This window comes from Sceloporus occidentalis, unplaced genomic scaffold, assembly GCF_023333645.1.
Source record: "Sceloporus occidentalis isolate IW3139 unplaced genomic scaffold, rSceOcc1.0.p SCAF_32, whole genome shotgun sequence".
In the NCBI taxonomy this organism is placed as follows: Eukaryota; Metazoa; Chordata; class Lepidosauria; order Squamata; family Phrynosomatidae; genus Sceloporus; species Sceloporus occidentalis.
In genome coordinates, this window is record NW_028317012.1 from 7211395 (window position 1) to 7231131 (window position 19737).

The following is a 19737-nucleotide window of genomic DNA, read 5'->3' on the forward strand; positions in this document are numbered from 1 at the left end:
GCCAAAAAGGTGAAAAAAGTGTAATTTTTCACTTCAGACTCAATAAAAACTAGTTTGTAATTTTATTTTTCTAAACTCTAATATCAAAAGCTGTGTTGCTAAATATTTGTAGTAGGTAACCGGTCTAAAATAAACAGAAATTGAGAAGAGTAGACTGTTTTTCTAATATTTTATTGCTAAACGTTAAATTTATTAGACTATCACAAAAGACATCTTTAAATTTAATGCATGGCTGCCATCAATTAAACAGCTCTAGCTGCCTGGGATGTTAAAATATGCCAACAAAACTATATATTTTTAGAAACTACACCCCAAGCTGCAGCAAATGAGGTCTTATTTGTATTTGTATCACAAATCTGACGTGCACAACAAATAAGTGAATTTCACACTTCAAAAAAAAAAAAAAAAGCGAAAAGTTCATTTATGTCTTGCGCACTCCAGTCTTGTGCTATGAATACATGCAGCCCCTCATTTGATGCGCCAAGGGGTGTAGTTTCTGAAAATGTATTCTTTATGTACCATAACTTAACTTCCCAGCTGTCTAGAGCTGCCTAATTGCAGGCATCACCCCTAAATGTTTTAAGACAATTTTTTAACAAGATTATCAAATCTGCCATATCTGAAGTTAAAGTGGTCTAGACATCTGGGAAGTTAAATTAGGGTACATAAAGTACACATTTCAAGAAACTACACCCCTTGGCGCTTCAAATGAGGGGTTACATGTATTTCTAGGACAAAAGTTGAGTGCACAAACAATGACAGAATATGTTGATTCGGCTAGAAAATGTTTTTTCTAACCATAGCGACATGTTCATTTGTGTCTTGCACACTCCAGGTTTGTACTAGAAACACATGCAGCCCCTCATTTGATGCGCCAAGTAGTTTTTGCTAATGTATAGTTTTTGTGCCATAATTTAACTTGCAGTAATGCCACGTCAAGGCTTCAACCCTAATTACTGACCATTCACACGCCTTTCATATCCCACTCTCACTCTCACTCTCATTCACTCTCAGAAGCACACACCATACTTTCCAAACATTCACTCGCAGAAGCACACACCATTCTTTCCCCTTACAATCCCAAAGAAATGATGGTAAAGGGAGAAAAAAAAAATAAAAAAATAAAAAAAAAACACTTTTACAGCAAAAATAAGTTTTACTGTAAAAATGCAAGACGCTCCAGCGATGAGATGGTTACTCACGTACCGCACAGGCTAAATGGCATATTTTTTTAATATTTGCAGTTAATTTACAGTTCATCAAGATTTCAAAAGCTGCCTCCCTCTACCATTGGCTAAAATTAACCCCATGATCAAAGGGATCATGGGGTTAAAATTTAGTATCGGCCATTTTTAAAAAGGGAATGTGACTTTTCATAGCTACGATCACTGTGGTAACATTGGCTACCACAGTGATCATTTAACTAGAATACTTAAACTTTTATTTTTTTTTTTTTAAAGTTAAACTAGTTTGTTTAGGTAATTTAATTTGGGGGTCTCTAGGCAATTTTGATCTTTATTTATCTGCCTTTAGAGACCCCCAAATCATTTTTTTTAAACTTTTCTTATATTTTTATTTTTTAACTTAATATTTTGTATTCTCTTTCACAAGCCTTATAAGGCGATTACCTTTCCAACGGTATATGTTGGGGGTCTGTAGCTGCTTAGATGCCTGAGATACAGGCATCTAAGCAGCATGCCCCCATACCTCTTTAACTGACAATTGTCAGTTTTCAATAAAGTTGTGCGGTGACGTCATCGCGTCATTACCGGCCGGATCGGGTGGTCCCGGTGATGCCCTTCAATGTGAGGGGCAGATCGCCGGGGTAGGTGGTGATGGAGGTCCACAGACCCCCATCAAGGCAGGGTAGTGCTAGCGACAGCATGGTGCCGTCGTTAGCACCTGACTGGGACTGCTAGCGACGGCACCATGCCGTCGTTAGCAGTCAAGGGGTTAAATACCAATAAAAGTTTGGATCTTCCGGGAAGCAGCTTTCTGGTGGATGCTGTATTCATACATGAAAATAAATGGCATTTTGTACCCGCAAACTGCATTTATCTCAGTAACGTGTAATAAGACTGTACCCTGCAGAAGAAATGGGTGGACTCCCTTTAGTTCATTAATATTCCTCAGTGCAGAACTACACCATCAAATCAATCTGAAAATACATTTAAAGTCCCAAAAGTCTTTGCGACATTTTTTTTAATAATTGGCCTAATAAAAATTATCACCTTTGACTTAAGGATTACATCTTCTATTTAACAGATACAGGCCTATCCATTTTCCTTATATAGCTATCCTCCTTGGTGCAAAACCACAAATAAAAGAAAAACTGCACACTTGTCTCATTTCAGATTTTAATGGTGGACATGTCGTAACCTGCTACTTTTAGCTTGTACAAAAAAAGCTTAACAAGTATATGAAAAAAAACCTGGAAAATGATTTAATATCAGGGCCTGAAGTCAACTGGAATGAGACAGATGAATTAGGTAGACAAAAAAAATATATATATTAACAATAAAAGTAGGGCGGTGATGCAAAGGAAACAAAATAAGATGGAAAAATGTGCCCATGGTGCTGCTTTGTGTGAATAGTTTTTATTCATAAATTTAAAATAAATCTGTCCATGGTGTTCTCCATAATCTCCAGGACATTTGCAGAGTTGCCATTTATCGAATGCGCAGCACAAACTTTTTGGATCAGTACAATCCTGGAGTCCCTCAGTCCTCCAGAACTATGGGCTCACTTGTACTAGCAGGATGGGTAGTACTGAGGGTGGGTAAAAGACTGGCAGGTCGAGGTGGCAATGGTAGCTTCAACTTCAATGGTTGGTTGGGTCGACGAGCAGCTCTGCGCATCTCCATGTGTGACAGGGATTTCCTTAGACATCTGTTGAGGACAGAAAGCGTGAGAAACCACTGATATAGACACAGGAGACAGCATAGAAATAAATGAAATGTAGTTATGTGCCTAGGATTCTCAGCTAGTGTATACCCTCTAATCTTTTACGGCTGTAAGAATGCATTTTGGGACATCCTGAAATGCTGAAACAGTACGGGCCTTGAATACCTAAGTTACAATAAGATTACTGCATTTCATAGACTTTTCAGGAGGGGCTTATTTTCAGAATTGAAAATCAATAACTGCCTTCACGATGAGCTAGTTACCTTGTGTCTTTAGTAGCCACAAACACTACAGGATTAGGGGCATCAGCAAGGTTGAGTTTCTGCCTCTTGACATTGGGCTGATTGCTAGAACGAACACCAGATGAGAAGGAACGGCCATTTGCCGAGAAGGGCGGGACCACACCCACACCGGACACCTAAAGGCACAAGCGTCATCAGTTTAGCTGCATATTCTGGAGACTTTGTGATAATAGCCTCAGTGTATATCACTCACTGCATCATATGCCCTCTTGGTGGGTAGCACACTCACACCCCGGCTTTGTGTCAGCTGGTTTCTGTTTATTGGAGTTTTTGTTCCACGTGGTGTTTTTGGTTTTAGTGGGGCCTGAGCCGCTGTAAGAAATGTGATATTTAAAGACACCAAAGAGAAGCGCTAATGAACATCATAGTAAAAGCACCAGTTTTGGTTCTTACCCAGCTCTTTAACTATGGTTGCCAAGGGAGGACGAACCAGGGGCAAAATCTTCAAGGGAGTTTTTGCTGCTTTTGGAAGTCGAATTGAACCTGAAAAGATGTAAGTTTCAGGAAGAAACATTAGTGTTGAACCTAACCAAAGAAGTAAGGACACTGGGTTGAGAGCACTTTTTCAAGCTTCTGAAAAACGCTACTCACATTCTGCCTTGATGGAGTTAGAGTTAATTGGCGCGTAGGGTCGACGAGCAGCTCTCCTTGGCTGCAAAATGTCTCTGCACATTCGCCGTGCAATACGAGTTAGTTTTGTTGTCTGTAGGAGGAATGTCTGTCTGTTCTTAGCCAGTAGTTTAGCGCGGTTGGCACTGGTCGTGTAAGGGGACAAACTTTGAGCCTCTGGACGGGAGAGGTGACCTCTGGAGTGTGGTTCCTGAAGCGACACAACGATGACATGAAAGTATAAAGTGGAACAGAAAAAGAAAATTTGTGGTGAATACACGTACCCCTATATTTCGTGTAGCACCCTCTAACTGTGTTGGTGTTTTCAGCCCTCCATACTTCTTCCAATAGATCCAGCATGAAGCACAAAGGCGACACTGCATGTTAGGCGGACCCCAAGCATACCACTGGGCAGAGACTGTTGCTAAAAATAAGGGAATGAAAAAGAGTGAGAAAAGTTGAAATCCAGAGACAAATCCCAAAAGTGATGAGAAAAATGTACTTATTAAATAGATAAGGTTGGACAGCCACCGTAATGGAGAGAAATAATAAGATTACTTACTGTGACAGCTCTCACAGGTCAGACCTTTTTGAAATCCAGCACCATTAAGTCCAGGTTTAGATCCTACAGAAATAATCTGATTGGGGTTGGGTTTGGTGCTGAAGAAAACAAAATTACAAAATAAACAGGAAGCTAAATTATGTTTACATGCTTTGTAATGACCAGTCAAAATAGTGTTGTAAGCCCTTGCTACAAGGGCTAGGATTTGTATGCCACCTGTTATACTTTAGGTGTTGACAGCTGCATCATTAGGAGTGGCTTTTACGAAGACTAATGCACCTCTAATTACAGTATTTGCTCGATTATAAGACAATCCCGATTATAAGACGACCCTCCAAAATTTAAATATTAATTTAGAAATATTCCAGACTCCCTGGTGTCAAGTGGGGGCAACTGGCTAACCTCGGTGCTACTGGTTAGAAGCCCCGACAGAAGTGTCTGGTGGCAGCAGAGATTGTCTTCCCCCTTGGCGCAGATGTTCACCGGCTGCCAGAGAGGAGGATCCAGGTCCCCTGAATATCTGCGCAATGGGTGTAGACAACTCAGCTGCTGCTGCCGGGTCTTCTATGACTGAGAACTGGAAGATCATGTCACGCCAGCGCTCAGTCATAGAAGCCCCAGCAGCTGCGATTGTCTTTGCACATCCTGCAGATGGTTACCGGCTGCCAGAGAGGAGGATCCAGGCAGCCCTGCGGGGGTTCTGGATCTGAGTCTTTAGGGCTGTGGGGGATCTGGATCTTAGTCTTGTAGTCAAAATTATTTGAATATAAGACTAGGGGTATTTTTCAGAGCATTTGCTCTGGAAAAAAACTTGTCTTATAATCGAGCAAATACGCTACATCCAAATGACACTCAAGCAAGCTTGCCAAAAAAGCAACTATACCTCAGTTTTAAAAGTTACCTCACTATTATTTAGGTGATGATTTCACACATATTAGCGGGTTCATCTTTAACAGGTTCACATCACTTTTACACTTACTAAGTAGGGATGTAGACCTGTTTAAGTTTACTGTCTGCTTCAGCAGCTTTCAGACGTTTCTGCATGGAAGAAGAAAAAAAAAAAAGTTAAACGTGCATCATTTCACATTTTTAGACATTTTTAGACATTGTTAATGTCTCACCTGCTGGATATATCTGTCTGTGGTTTTCCACATGTAGTAAAACTGAACAATGCTTGCCAGAGATTTCCAAGGAAGCTGTGAAAAATAAATAGAACTCAAGCATCTCAAAATAAAAATGTCATACATACAACACTTAATTATTGATGTGTGACTTACAAAGTCTTGCCGAATGTCATTAAAGTCCTTTCCATATTTCTCCAAAGCCTCCTCAAAAAGCATGGCTTCTGATGCAGACCACTCTTCCATCTCATCACGGCACAGAACCGGACCACCTTGAGGGACCAACGTAGACATTGCTCGGGCTAGATCATAACCATTTCTCTGCAGTGTGTCCATAGCGTGAAACTAGACGGGAAAAGAATAAAACCCCAGACAATGCTTAACACTTGTTAAGAAAGGATGTCAAAAGTGTGGTCAGCCCAGAGAAAAGTGGTTAAGCCACTTTAATCTGCCTAAAATGTCATCTTTTTGAAAATGTATTCCATTGTGTTCAGCCATCAATGAATGTGCCCATTTCAGGAGAAAAAAGGAAAGCATAAGCTTAGCCAACATGCAAATCTTTGTCATTCTTCTATACTCAGACTTCCGTAAGAACGGAAACAAACATGTACCAGAACAGAGTTATGAATCTGCACATGGTTTATTAAAAATCTGACAGTAGAAGAACCATAAGGCCCATAACTAGTCTGCCCATTTTTTCTTTAATCAGTCCTTGGATTCAGACTAGTTTAACCTATCATCAGGGTGTTTAGAATTCCCTTACTGTATTAGCCTCTCACTTATGATTTATTGGCCAACATCTTAGTAAGTAAAAGCTTCTTAGATTACATCTAACCCCTCAAGACTTGAAGCTCACCAGTGTGATGTCACGAGATGCTGCTGCTGCGCTCATGTGCAAACTCGGCTGTCTAATGGAACTGCTGCAGTCCAAAGCTCGAGCAAATGTTCCAACCGCCCTAGTCAGAGGACAAACATAAAAATAGATGCATAGTTAATATCTTGATACCTGCCCACTGCACACATTACAAGGGAAAATATTAAATACTCACCGAGCAACAACAAGAAACTGGTCTATCTGTCTATCAGTAAGAGGATTCTCTGGATCCCAAACTTTCATTTCCATTTTCTGTTGGTTCCTGTTGTCAGACTCACCTTTAAGGAAAAAGCAGAACAAGCAACAATTATAAACAAACAGGTGGCACCTAGCAACCAAAATCCTTCCACTACTTGTAAAAGTAATTACAAGCTAGAAGGTGAAATATTGCGAACACTGTTCACCTTCTGCCAGCTGGTCTGGAATATCTGCTTGATACTTGGAGCCAACACGAATCTCTCCCTGATCAGCCAACAAGGTCTTTTGTACGGGGTCAAATACAAGCGAGTAGAAGAAGCAGTCCTACCAACAAAGCATATGAAGACACTAAATATATACAAATACCATATTAAGAATAAAAATGTTAGTGATTGTTTTACTGAGGGAAAATGGGGTCAACTGTATGTACCTCCTTCTCCAGGTACTGGCTCAGAATGTCCGTCTCATTTAGCAGGGTCACGCTGCACTTCCCTCTGTACCGCAAACAAACAGACTAATCACATGGCTTGTTTACAATACATTCAGATAAAACGATATTAAGAAACTTAATGAAAGAAAAGCCCATATAACTTGTATGAGGATTTTTTGTTGTGGGTATACCGGATATGTGTTGCAGGCAAGGATTCAAACTGCCGGGAAAGAAAAAGCTCCCTGTGCTTCAGCTGGTGTCTCTGCTGATCCCCCACTGCTGGTTGCTTGGATTCTTCCTCAAATTCCCCTACACAGAGACAGATATGAAGTTTCAGGTAAAGAGATAAGATAAAATTGGCATGACAAAAAAAATCTACAACTGAGAACTCCATCTCACATCAATGATTCAATGGGGTAAAATAATATTTTAAGAGAAACTCTCAATTAAGCATACAGCTTAAATTCAATGCTTTTGCAATCCAGTGCTAACGCAGAATAGAATCTGACAGCAAATAAAAGCCATTTGGCCCATCTAGTCTGTGTTTGGTCATGTCTTGGATTCAGGATAGCGTGTGTGTGCGTACACACACTAAGTTTGCAGCTTCAATTCTCCGTGGAGATATCCTGCCTTCCTGTTATAGTCTGTGCTACATGTTAATACCAATGATATTCAGTGGAGACCTGAAAGCGACAGTCAAGTAGTTGCTGCAGATTTGTCGGCTGCACATCCATGGTGCGAATCTCCCGTTCCACCACATCCCAAAGGTGCTCTATTGGATTGAGATCTGGTGGCTGTGAAGGCCATAGGAGTACATTGAACTGTCATGTTCAAAAAAACAGTTTGAGATGTGAACTTTGTGACATGGTGCATTATCCTGCTGGAAGTAGCCATCAGAAGATGGGTACACTGGTCATAAAGGGATGGACATGGTCAGCAACAATACCGAGGCAGACTGTCACATTTAAACTATGCTCAATTGGTACTAAGGGGCCCAAAGTGTGCAAAGAAAATGTCCCCCACACCCTAACTACACTACCACCACCCTGAACTGTTGATACAAAGCAGGATGGATCCATGCTTTCATGTTTACCCCGACCCTGCCATCTGAATATCGTAGCTGGAATCGAGACTCAGACGTACTTCCAATCTTTCATTGCCTAATTTCGGCGAGGCTGTGCGAATTGTAGCATCAGTTTCCTGTCCTTAGCCAACAGGAGTGGCACCCAATGTGGTCTTCTGCTGCTGTAGCCCATCTGCTTTAAGGTTCGATGAGTTGTGCGTTCAGAGAGGGTATACCTTGGTTGTAGTGGTTAGTTGAGTTACTGTTGTCATCTCGAACCAGTCTACCTATTCTCCTGACCTCAACAAGGCATTTTCATCCGCTCAACTGCCGTTCACTGGATATTTTCTCTTTTTCGAGCCATTCTCTGTAAATGCGCGTTGCGCGTGAAAATCCCAGTAGATCAGCAGTTTCGGAAAAATACTTAGACCAGCCTGCCTGACACCAACAACCCTTTCTTCCCCATTCCGACGCTCTGAACTTCAGCAAGTTGCCTTGACCATGTCTACATGCCTAAATGCATTTAGTTGGTGCCACGTGATTGGCTGATTAGCTATTTGTGTTCACAAACAATTGAACAGGTGTACCTAATAATGTGGCCAGTGAGTGTACACACACACACACACACACCTATATATACATATGAACACACACGCACCTATACGAGGGACGTTCGAAGTTGCCACATTTTTATATGTATTTTTTATATTAAAAAGTGCAGAAACTTTTTGAACGTCCCTCGTGTATACACACGCTTATATGCATATTTTAAACAATAGGTGCTCTGTTTTAGTTTAGTGCGCACACAGAACACTGTGCTCTGACTCTTGCTTCAGCACAAAATAAAGGGAGAACGAAAAAATTGAGGCAGAGCATGGAGACAACATTGGTTTTGTCACATGGATGCATGTGGTGGCTGTGACTAAGTATAGGTGCAAGGTTTCTACGTATACATTCAAACACCGGTGCTCCAGAGGAGGAAAGGTAAATCTAGCTTGCTGGTCAGTAGAATCTCCCTAACTGAAAATAAAGGAGGAGAAAAAAGTGCACGGAACCAGGAAAGTTTAGAGCTTTGGAATGGTCAAAGTCTACAAACTACACTAGTTTGTAAATTCATGATTTACACTCACGCGCATTACTATCTGCAAGACTGTTTAAACTGCTGGAGATGTCTCTTCGCCGAAAAAGACAAACCACCTTTGCTTCTACGTTACCGTTGGCAGTCTGAAAATAGATTGAAAAGTCACTCCATTAAACGCTATCACACAATGCAGAAATATACAATTTGGCATTCAAGCTTCCTCAGTAAATAGTTAATGTCAACTAACACATTAAGGGCAAAGTCCAGCTCAATCAGTTCATACAGTATGCATTCAATAGTGACCTGTAATTGGTGAGATCTCAAATTTTGTATTAACAAAAAAGTGAGTTGAGAACTATGCACATAGGTGTACTAGCATTTTAGTTACCTTGTTAAGTTCTTCTATTCTCCGTATTAGATATGGGTTACTCGATGAATTTTCAAAATACACATAGTCTGTTAAAGAAAAGAAAATCACATGAATAAAAAAAAGTGAATAAAATTGCGTCATTTGGGGGGAAAACGTGAGTTTACCAACACCAGTAACAGTAGATATCCAGCCCATAACTGCACATTAACCCCTTAAGGGCCAGGCAGCTTTTTCAAATTTGCTACCCTTTGGGACCGAGGCTGTTAACACTTTTGCGATGCTCGTGTTTAGATGTAATTGTCTCCTCACTCATTTAGTGTACCCACACAAGTTATATATTGTTTTTTGTAGGACAAGAAAGGTTTTCTTCAAATACCATTTTCTTTTAGCATATCTAATTTCCTATTTAAAAAAAAAAAAAAAAAAAAAAAGAAAAAAACAAAAACAAAACACTTATTTGAAAAATCTTTTACTCATCCAAAAAAAAAGCTAATGAAGAAACCTGCTAAATAGATTCTACTATTTGTCCTGAGTTTAGAAATACCCAATGTTTTTTTTGTTTTTTCTGCAAGTTATTGGGCAATAAGTACAAGTAGCGTTTTGATATTTCAAAACCATTTTTTTCCCCAAAGCTGGTCATTCTGCCCCATGTACCATTTCTGGTATCTTTGAAGTTGGCCAATGCAATTTACCCCAACAAACCATATATTTTTGAAAACTAGACACCTCAAGGTATTTCAAATGCTATGTGGTAATCTGTTCATAAACAGGATTATGCATAGGACACGTGGTCACGTATTTAGACTGGAAAAAAGGAGATTTAATCTAAGGCAGAGGAAAGGGTTTTTTTACAGTAAGGACAATAAGAATGTGGAATTCTCTGCCTGCAGAGGTAGTTTTATCAGAGTCTGTACAGATGCTTAAACAGCAACTGGATGAATACTTGGAAAAACATAAAATTCAGGGATTTAATCTTTAATTATGGGGAAACAGCTTATTGAGCCAAGGAGAAATCTGACGGCCATTTTGGGGTCAAGAAGGTTTTTCCCTGGTGAGTACAAAATTGGAAAGAGACAAACTGGGTTTTTTTTGCCTTCTATTGGATCAACAGCAACAAATAAACAGATAAAGGAAACATGGAGATTTTTCAAAGGTGCTTGGTATAAGTTTCACTGTAAATCTTTCCTTAGGGCATGCAGCAGCCAAACCTATGGTTTTACTGTAACCTCTACAGAGGACGGGTGTCAGACCAGATGCTGCAACCCAAAGCCATGCCTGCTGAGGCCAGAATGTCTAGTTTGTATCATCTAGAACAGGGGCGTCCAACATGTGGCCCGCGGCACCTCAAGGTGGGGCCCGCGTGAAATCGGCAGCCAGGGCAACCGGGATCATAAGAGCCCTGCTGCTTACCTGGGGGAGAGTCTTTTGTACTGCACAGAGGAAGCGGAACTCAGCAGAGTTCACGTGGACATCACATGACTCTGCTCCAGTCCTGCTTCCTCTGTTCAGTACAAGAGAACGCAGAGGGAGACCGCGCCCCCTGCTTAAGTCTGTGAGCGGCATCGAGAGAGCTGCAGTGCAGGTAAGGGGGTGGGGGAGGGTGTTTGAATGAGAATGCGTGATTGAGGGAATTAATCTGTGAATGAATGAATGAGTGTGATAGCATGGCTGTGTAAGTGCTGTTAGCAATCACACTCCTATCATGCCCAGTCAGCCAGAACATGCTGAAACCTGGCTAGCTGCCCCCTTGTGTAATGATGCTGCCAACAGTATGGGGTCCGCACATCACTTACAGCCACCCTGTACCAGCATGTACTGGCTGACTTAGCAATCACACTCCTTTCATGCCAACAGCAATCACAGTCCCATCTTGCCTAGGTTCCAGCATTTACTGTTGCCTGGGTATAAAAGGAGTGTCCAATTGTGGTGTGTTAATTTATATATGATTGTTGACAGCAATCACACTCCTATCATGCTTAGCCAACCAGTACATGCTGGGATCTGGGTATGCCTGAGATTGCTGTTAACACTCATAATATATATATATTTATATTAACATTGTTAATTTTTTTTTACAATTTTGGTGTGTAACTTACTTTTAAGTGTGGGATTTTTTATTGTTTTTAAAAGTGTGTGTGTGTGTGTGTGGGGGGGGTCGTTTTCTGCTAAGTGAACCCTGAATTTTCGGTTTTGGACCAGAATTTTCATTTCGGTATATCCCTAGGATAAATAGAACTATTTCATTTTTACGTATCCAGAATCCTGAATTTGTAGTCACAAAACTTTCTAGGCCCAGAAATCAGTGAGAGGAAAAGTAAAAGGTTTTGTGTCATTTACTTTATTTTACTCTGCATATTTTATTAAAAGGCCATATTTTCTCACAGTGAAAAATGAATGCGGTCCTCGCACGTATACAATTCTGATGAAGTGGCCCACCGCAGAAAAAACTTGGACATCCCTGATCTAGAAAATGTATGGATGCTGGCCCATGTAGCTGCTTTGCAGATCTGGTCTATGGACCTATTTGCTTGTTCTGCCCAGGAAGTTGTCATGACATTTGTTGAATGTGTCATTTTGTGGGTTTCATTTGAATGTTGTCATACTTGGCGTATCATAAGAATCATATAGTTGACTTGATCCACCTGGAAAGGGTTGGCATGGATGCTTTCTCACCCTTCATAGGACCCAGATAATTGACGTAGATATTTTTTTTAAAGTGTGAATGATAGACATGTCTGTAAACATCTCTAAACATCCAGACCATGCCATTTTTCTTCCATCTAACTGGCTGGATTGGGGGAAGAAGGAAAAAAAGAACAGAAGGACAATCTCTTGATGGATATTAGAAAAAGATGCAACTTTGGATCTGAAAAAGGGTAAGGATCAGAGGACAAAAAAAATCATATACAGTTCCTTGACAATGCTTTGTAGTTCATCCACTCAGCAGAATCAAGCCAATATAGCCCTTATAGGCTATAAGGGCTGAATGCACAGTTGATTGAGGACCAGATTCAAGTCCCTGCCTGGAACGGGACCTAAAAAACCGAGATGTGTTAAAAGTGCCTTTGATAAATCATCTTATCAAAGGATCAGATGTCAATTTTTTGGATAAAAAGGGACTATGCGCGGCAATACGCTCCTTGCAAAACCATGATCACTATGGCTGGATCTACTTTAATCTTAATCTTTCAAAGAACACTCAGGACAATAGGGACTGGAGGGAAGATATATGCCAGTTCATAGTTTCAAGCTACATTGTGTCCAGAACATCTTCTGGCTTGTCTTTTTTTGTTTAGAGAACTAAACAGGGTGGTGTTTTCTTTTGATGCCATCAGTTCCATACAGCCCCCCCAGACGTCTCCTGACTCCCATATGGGCGCCCCAGCCCAGTCACTGTGACCCACGGGGAGAGGTTACAGGCTCTGCCCTCCTCATGTTAGGTTGGTGGACCTATTGGTGAAAATGTTTTTCTGTGTCCAGGCTGTTTTGTGATCTGTCCCACTGTAACAATATCACGCTCTGCAAAGACTTCCTATGCAGACACACCAAAGGAACTACTAGGATGGTGGAGGTGAGATACCCCAGAATTCTCATAGCGTGTCTGATACTTCAATGACCTAATTTTCTTAAGAGCTTCACCTTTCTTTGGATTAGACACACTTATGTCCTTGGTAAAATGATTTTGAATAGGTGAGATTTGGTATAATTTAGTATCTAGCCATGACACTACCATTGTACCTACTAATCTAAATCTATTACTTTTGTAACTAAATTTACCATTAGTTAAACAGATCAACAATTTAGATTTTGGTCTAAATTGACAGCAGATCCATCGCGGTTTTTTTTTTTGTTGTTGTTATAAGCTGCTTTTGGGTTTAAATATTTTCAATACAACATATTATACAGAGTAGTTCATGCACATAAGGTATATTACAAATAATATCAATCGAAGAACACAACAGCAAAGGGCCACAGCATGGTTCAGAAATCTGGAATCATGTTTACCAGGGCTACACCAACCACACACCCATCAGGCCAGGTTGGGTATCCACGCCAACATGCAATGGCAAGAAAAACTCCCCAATTCAGAACTTACAGTACATGTTTCTTCCCATCTCATTTTAGCTCTAAAATCTTGCAACATTTACTCCATCAACTCTTTAAAGTTAATTATTTTAGGGCAACCATACTCTCAAAAATACCTTCTGGTAGAGACTTTTCTATCAGTTTTCTGGGTTGCCTGAGGCAGACTGGGACCAAATCATGGGGACAATCCTAGCCCCCAGCGTAGAACACAGTAGTGTGATAAAAAAAATTAATCCAGCCTAGAGTGTGAGTGTGTGCGTATATACCGTATTGGCTCGATTATAGGCCGTAGCCTTAAAGTCTGGTGCTATTTTAAAGAAAAAAATACACATTAGTGGAATGGTAAAACAGTATTTTACCAGGAATACATGTATTTTAACATTTTTGGTATCTATTATGCAGTAAGTCAGCATATGTTATATACAAACGGAAAACCAATAGTCATTTTAAGGTGTGTGTGTGTCCCCCACCTAATTCATCTTACTTATAGATGTGCCACTATGCTCCCCAGATATAGCACTCTGGCAACCCCCCCCTTACCAATACAGCCCCAAACTCCCTGGTGGACATCTGCGCGATGGCGAGCACCAGCAGAGGTTGTCTACGTGCATCTTACAGATGTTCACCGGCTGCCAGAGCGTAAGATAAATGTCTCTAGCAGCGCTGTGGGAAATCCTCCCCTCTGGCAGCCGGTGAACTTCTGCGCGATGTGCTCAGACAACCTCCGCTGCTGCCAGCACTTCCGCAGGGCTTCTATGGTGGAGCACCAGAAGGTCATGTAACGCTGGCACTCCTTCATGGAAGCCCTGGCGGAAGTGTCGGCAGCTATGGGGTTGTCTGCCTCGCGCAGATGTCCACTGGATGCCAGAGAGGAGGATTCAGGTCCCCTGCAGCACTGCTGGGGATCTGGATCCTAGCACTGCTGCTTACCCGCAGGAGGGCTAAATGAAAAAGAAAAAAAAACACCTGCCCGGCGCCCGGAACTTTATGTCCCGGGAGTTGGGAGATACCAATTGCACACCCTGCGCTAAACCCTGATTATAGGCCACACCCCCACTTTAAAGACTTAAAGTGGGAGGTAAAGTTTGGCCTATAATCTGGCAAATATATACACACACATATATATATATATATATACACACACACACTGTATTTGCCCGAATATAAGCCGCACTTCTTCCCTATTGGTTTTCTGTTTGTATGTTATATGTTGGCTAACTTCATCATAGTTACCAAAAATTGTAAAATACAGTATGTTTGGTAGAATACTGTTTTACTATTCCACGGATGTGTATTTTTTCTAAAAATATAATTTTTTTCTTTAAAAAAGCACCTAACTTTTAGGGTGCGGCCTATAATTGAGCCAATACAGTATACATATTATATATGGATGAGTGCAATCTCCATGGGTAAAATGAACAACCCTACAGTACAGTATATAGGTACCGTAAGCATATATAAAAAATAGTTTGGATTGCTTAGCAAAAGCTGTCGCTGATGGAAAAAGGATGGAAAATAACCACATGCATAAATATGCTACACTATTTTTTGTATTTTAAACTTTTTGTAGTGGGGAGTAAGTTGTGTTTTTCTTTTGTTTATTTCCAGTGGGATTAGTGCATTAGGTGCCTATTTTTACTTTACATTTCATTGATCATTTTACATTTTTGACTGGAGCTGCCTTTAAATGGACCTCAAGGACCTCTCAAACAGAGGGAATCACTTATGATGTCATGGGGAAATTGTTTCTCTCTCTCTTTTCTCTTTGATTCCCACTGCAGCTGATTACAGAATGATCAGCAAGCAGGGCGCTATTTGTTTTTAAATTATGTCTTTGCTGTTGCGTCCTTCAATCATAGCATTCGTAATATACCTTTAGTGCATTAAATACTGTAACACATGGCACTGGAAATATTTAAACCCAAATAGGGCTTATAAAAAAAAAAAGTCAAGCATCTGAACCTGCTCTAAATTTAGACCAAAACCTAAATTGCACGTTGATTTGCGCATCTAGTTACAAAAGTAATACATTTAGTAGGTACAATGGCATCTTCAGTTTAGCAAAGAAGTACTGAACAGAAAACCAGCAATACAGCTTATGCATTAAAGCCGCTCAAGGCATTACACCTAATCTGTCGACAAGGAGCCAGTGATTCCGACTCCTGCTAATATAAGACTTCAGTGTGATCTCCTGTGTACCAACAGGGAAGTGCCCTTGTTGAGACATTACACAGCGCTGTACAATTTAAGTGAGGCAGTTAACACACATAACATACATTAATACATAGGCCAGGGGTGTCCAACCTGCGGCCCTTCAGCTGCTGCAGGACTACATCTAACATACTCCTCAGCCAGCCCCTTAGCTGAAAGAGCATTATGGGAGATGTAGTCCTGCAGCAACTGGAGGGCCACAGGTTGGACACCCCTGACATAGGCACATCAGGAGTTTAGAACTCTGCCCGTATCTATCAAATTTTTTCTATCTAACGTTTTTAAGTTTATCCTCAGCGTTTAAGCTATTTAACCCCATGATCTACAATCAAAGGTTTCCTCCAGTTATCTTTTTTCTTTTATGTAGTCAATAGGGTACCCAGTAATGAGTGCTTAGTTGGTTGATGAAGTATTGAGCTTGAAACCTAGCTGATGTTTTACATGGATGCCCTTGGGTTCAGGTTCCCTCCACGTGCACTGCCTGCAGTGACTTTATTGGTAGCGCTCCAGCGTCGCATCTCCCAGCCAGACTTCTGGCAAATCACCGCTGTGACGTCAGGTGCCCCATACATGAAGCCATCTATTGACAAAAACAAGGCGGCATTTTGCAGCCTTTTGCGCAATATGTAGTTTCCATATAGGACATTAGGCACCATCTAAATGTACAAAAGTACACTGCATGCAAAGTTGCGTGTGATGTAATAGCTGCAGTGCTCTGATCGCCAGGAGGCTTCAAGGTCACAAAGGCAAACTTAGAGAGTGCAGGAGGATAATGAGCAGGTGAATTATCGTATGAACTATTTAAGCAAAATGAAACAGTGTTTAAAGGGACAGTTAAATGACCCCAACATATCCACTATAGAAGAATGCATAATAATGTACTGTGAGTTTGTTAATATCCATTCTTCCAGAAGTGGGGAAAACACACACATACATTACACAGAATAGGCAGTCCTGCTGCAGCAGCAGCCTACCTCATCTGTGGTCCAACTATTTTAGCCACTGCCTGCCTGAAGCAGAGTACTTTAATATGTATTCTTTTACTGAGGCGTCAGGGAGACTAGATCGCCCCCCTTTAAAGCACACTGTGGCAGTCACTAAAACTTGACTCCAGAAATCATAACCCATCTTCCCACCTACACTTAAGGGATTGAAGCTGCAACAGGTAAACACGGTGTCTGATTTATCATCCAATGACGTCTTACCAGCTGGCATTATACAGAGTAACTCATTGTATGATAACAGACGACATGTCAAATCAGCTAATGTATGAGTGGTCTGCCTCTGCTCTAAAATTATACATATCACATAGTACTTGGTGCTTTGAATTCATGTTAACAGAAATTTGATTTTTTTAAGAGCATGCTACAGCTCTGTCTGCAAGATTTGTTGAAGACAATGAATCTTGCAATGTTTAATAAACCAGGGGACTGCATCAATAAAGAGAAAGTAGTGGTGAAAATTAAAAATTTGCTTGGATATTCTTACCTGTTTTCCTTAAACTACAGTATATTTAAAATGGTACATATTCGAAACAATACTACCTTTTACAAACAGACACTGCTTCATTCTCCCCAGCTGATCATAAAATGTAATACACAGCACACATAAAAAATGGACACCAAGTATTTTGTTATAATGTGACAGGGGGTATTAAACAATTCCTCGTTCCCTTGTACAGAGACACGAACGTGGTCAATATACTTTTTTTCTTTGCTGTATGACCCCGATTAGCAATCACTAAACAATACACAATTTACATTCATTAAATGTAATTATACAATATTGAATAAAAGATGCTGGACTTCTTTTTTACCCATGTATACATGCGCGGCCAACGATAAATGCGCGCCTTCGCCGATAACTAAACGTAAATATGGGCAGAACCTCCAAAAACCTAGTGTAGTTACTAACCGGCTATCGTTTCTCATGCGATTGCCTAACGCGCCAACTGAGTTTGTGGTACACAATTTACACCGCAAGATAAACCTATTACAATATACGGTATTCACTTACCTCCCACCCTGTACATATTGGCCGCCATCTTGCCCTCTCACGCGCACAATAACTAAGGGCGCCACACGCTATTCCGGTGGCCGTAGGGAGAAAGAAAGAGGACAACTTCCGGAAAAAAGAGGAGGAGAACCACTTCCGGAGAAAACAATGAAAAGAGTTTGAAAGAATTACTTCCGTTAGGTAAACCTGGCGCAGCCGATGATACCCGAGTATTTGAAAGTCTATGACCGAAACATCCGGGTATTGTCGAGGTACTGTGATGAAAGTAAACGGACCAATGGGAATAAAATGTAGGCAGGATTTGAGAACCAAGCGGGATCCAAAATGATTTTGTTATATAGTTTGTGTATTTGAAATTATGTGACTTGGGTTTATCACTCTGAAAGCCTTACAATAAAATGTGATGTTGGATTTGACGCTGAATTGCAACAGCCAAAGTTATTTCGTTGGAAACTATCCTTTTACGTTGACGTTTCGAATCATCACCATTTTTTGGGCTGGTACATCTAATTCCACATACCGCTGCAGATCAACATATATAAAGTGTCGCCTGGATGTGTCTAATGTATACTTAAAATTGCTGGGCTTTATCGTGATGCCTAACCTGCGTCCGCATTTTCGACAACTCCGTTGTCAAGCTAATTTCAATCACTTTGCCTTTCAAGATACGTAGTGCCGTGTACTGAAGTCGGTTTCCGTGGTCAAGTCATTAGACGCCTTTTGTTTGTGATCAGACAGTTCCAAATCAGTGGTCAAGCCATCAAACGCTTTTTAACTTCAACAGAGATAAAAGGCATGGTAATAAAGGGTTTAAGCAGATTTGTCAAGCATACCCCCCCCCCCCCCGTTATGCTATGCTATGCTATGCTATGATTTATATAAAAAAATATATATTTTTATATATATATATATATATATATATTTGCAAATATTTCTATAGAGTAAAAAACCCGTTGGACCAATAACTTTATGTTGCATACTTCACTAATATCTCCCTCTATAATGCCAGTATATTACCATACGCTATGATTACTGTGGAAATTTTAAACATATAGAGCCCCAAATATCAGCCGAACTGACATTTTTAATATTCAATATGGGGTAAAAACAAAATCTCCTATTGGACCAATATGTTCACAGTGCAAATGTGTCACACGCACCCCACTATCAAATCGTACAACATGGTATGGGTCATTCCTGGGATTCGGTAATATTTCAACTTTTTTTCTTAACTACGTTTGATTAATTATCTGACTATCCCATATATTTAGGCGCAAATCAAATTTCTAACAAATCATATTTTCCCACCTCAGGCATGTAACTTCATAGAAGCCCTGGACGAAGTGCCGGCTGCAGCGGGAGTTGTCTGCATTGCGCAGACACCCATCAGCTGCCAGAGAGGAGCATCCAGGTCCCCTGCAGCACTAAATGAAAAAGATTTTAAACATAAAAACACCTGCCTGGCGCCCGGAACTGCACGTCCCTGGCATTGGGAGATACGATTTACGCATCCCTGCGCTAAACCCCGATTATTAGCCGCGCCCCCACTTTAAATACTATAATTGGGAAAATACGGTAATTTCTTTTGATTATTATGAAATTCCTCCCAAAGACTCAACCAAAACACAGTAGTCCATTTTATGCAACCATGTAATATTAACATTTGTCATATTTTGATTAATATGAACTTTATTATCCAAACTGCATAGAATATTTAAAACACAGACATTAAGGTTGTTGGTAACCTTCAAATATTTTTAGAAAATAAAACAAAATATCGTTACCACACACATTACTTAACAGAACCTTTTACTCACTAGGCGCAAGTACAGTCATGAAAAGATCTCTGTTTGCGGGGACAAAACTGCAACATATAAAGGTGCCATGCTAACACAAACATGACTTAACAA

At 40.5% G+C, this 19737-nt stretch overlaps 1 protein-coding gene across 1 annotated transcript; it reads right to left on the bottom strand.

The window, feature by feature from the left end:
• Positions 1-2720: 2720 nt before the first annotated feature.
• On the bottom strand, positions 2721-17855 carry LOC149298602 (metastasis-associated protein MTA2-like). The gene is made up of 18 exons (XM_089487341.1): positions 17828-17855; positions 9533-9600; positions 9194-9287; positions 7192-7309; positions 7001-7064; positions 6777-6894; positions 6548-6650; positions 6355-6454; positions 5655-5843; positions 5499-5573; positions 5357-5415; positions 4378-4475; positions 4100-4239; positions 3798-4026; positions 3600-3689; positions 3400-3518; positions 3168-3322; positions 2721-2889 (listed from the first exon to the last, which is right to left on the bottom strand). Exons 1-18 carry the CDS (start codon positions 17853-17855, stop codon positions 2721-2723), a joined length of 2016 nt encoding a protein of 671 aa, XP_089343467.1.
• Between the last annotated feature and the right edge of the window lie 1882 nt (positions 17856-19737).

Excerpts from the sequence above, each read along its gene's own strand:
- LOC149298602 (XM_089487341.1), bottom strand. The coding sequence starts at position 17,855 with ATGGCGGCCAATATGTACAGGGTGGGAG. Across the intron at positions 9,601-17,827 it reads CAATATGTACAGGGTGGGAG|ACTATGTGTATTTTGAAAAT; the intron begins GTAAGTGAATAC and ends TTTCTTTAACAG. Across the intron at positions 3,690-3,797 it reads TAACTCCATCAAGGCAGAAT|GTTCAATTCGACTTCCAAAA; the intron begins GTGAGTAGCGTT and ends ACATCTTTTCAG.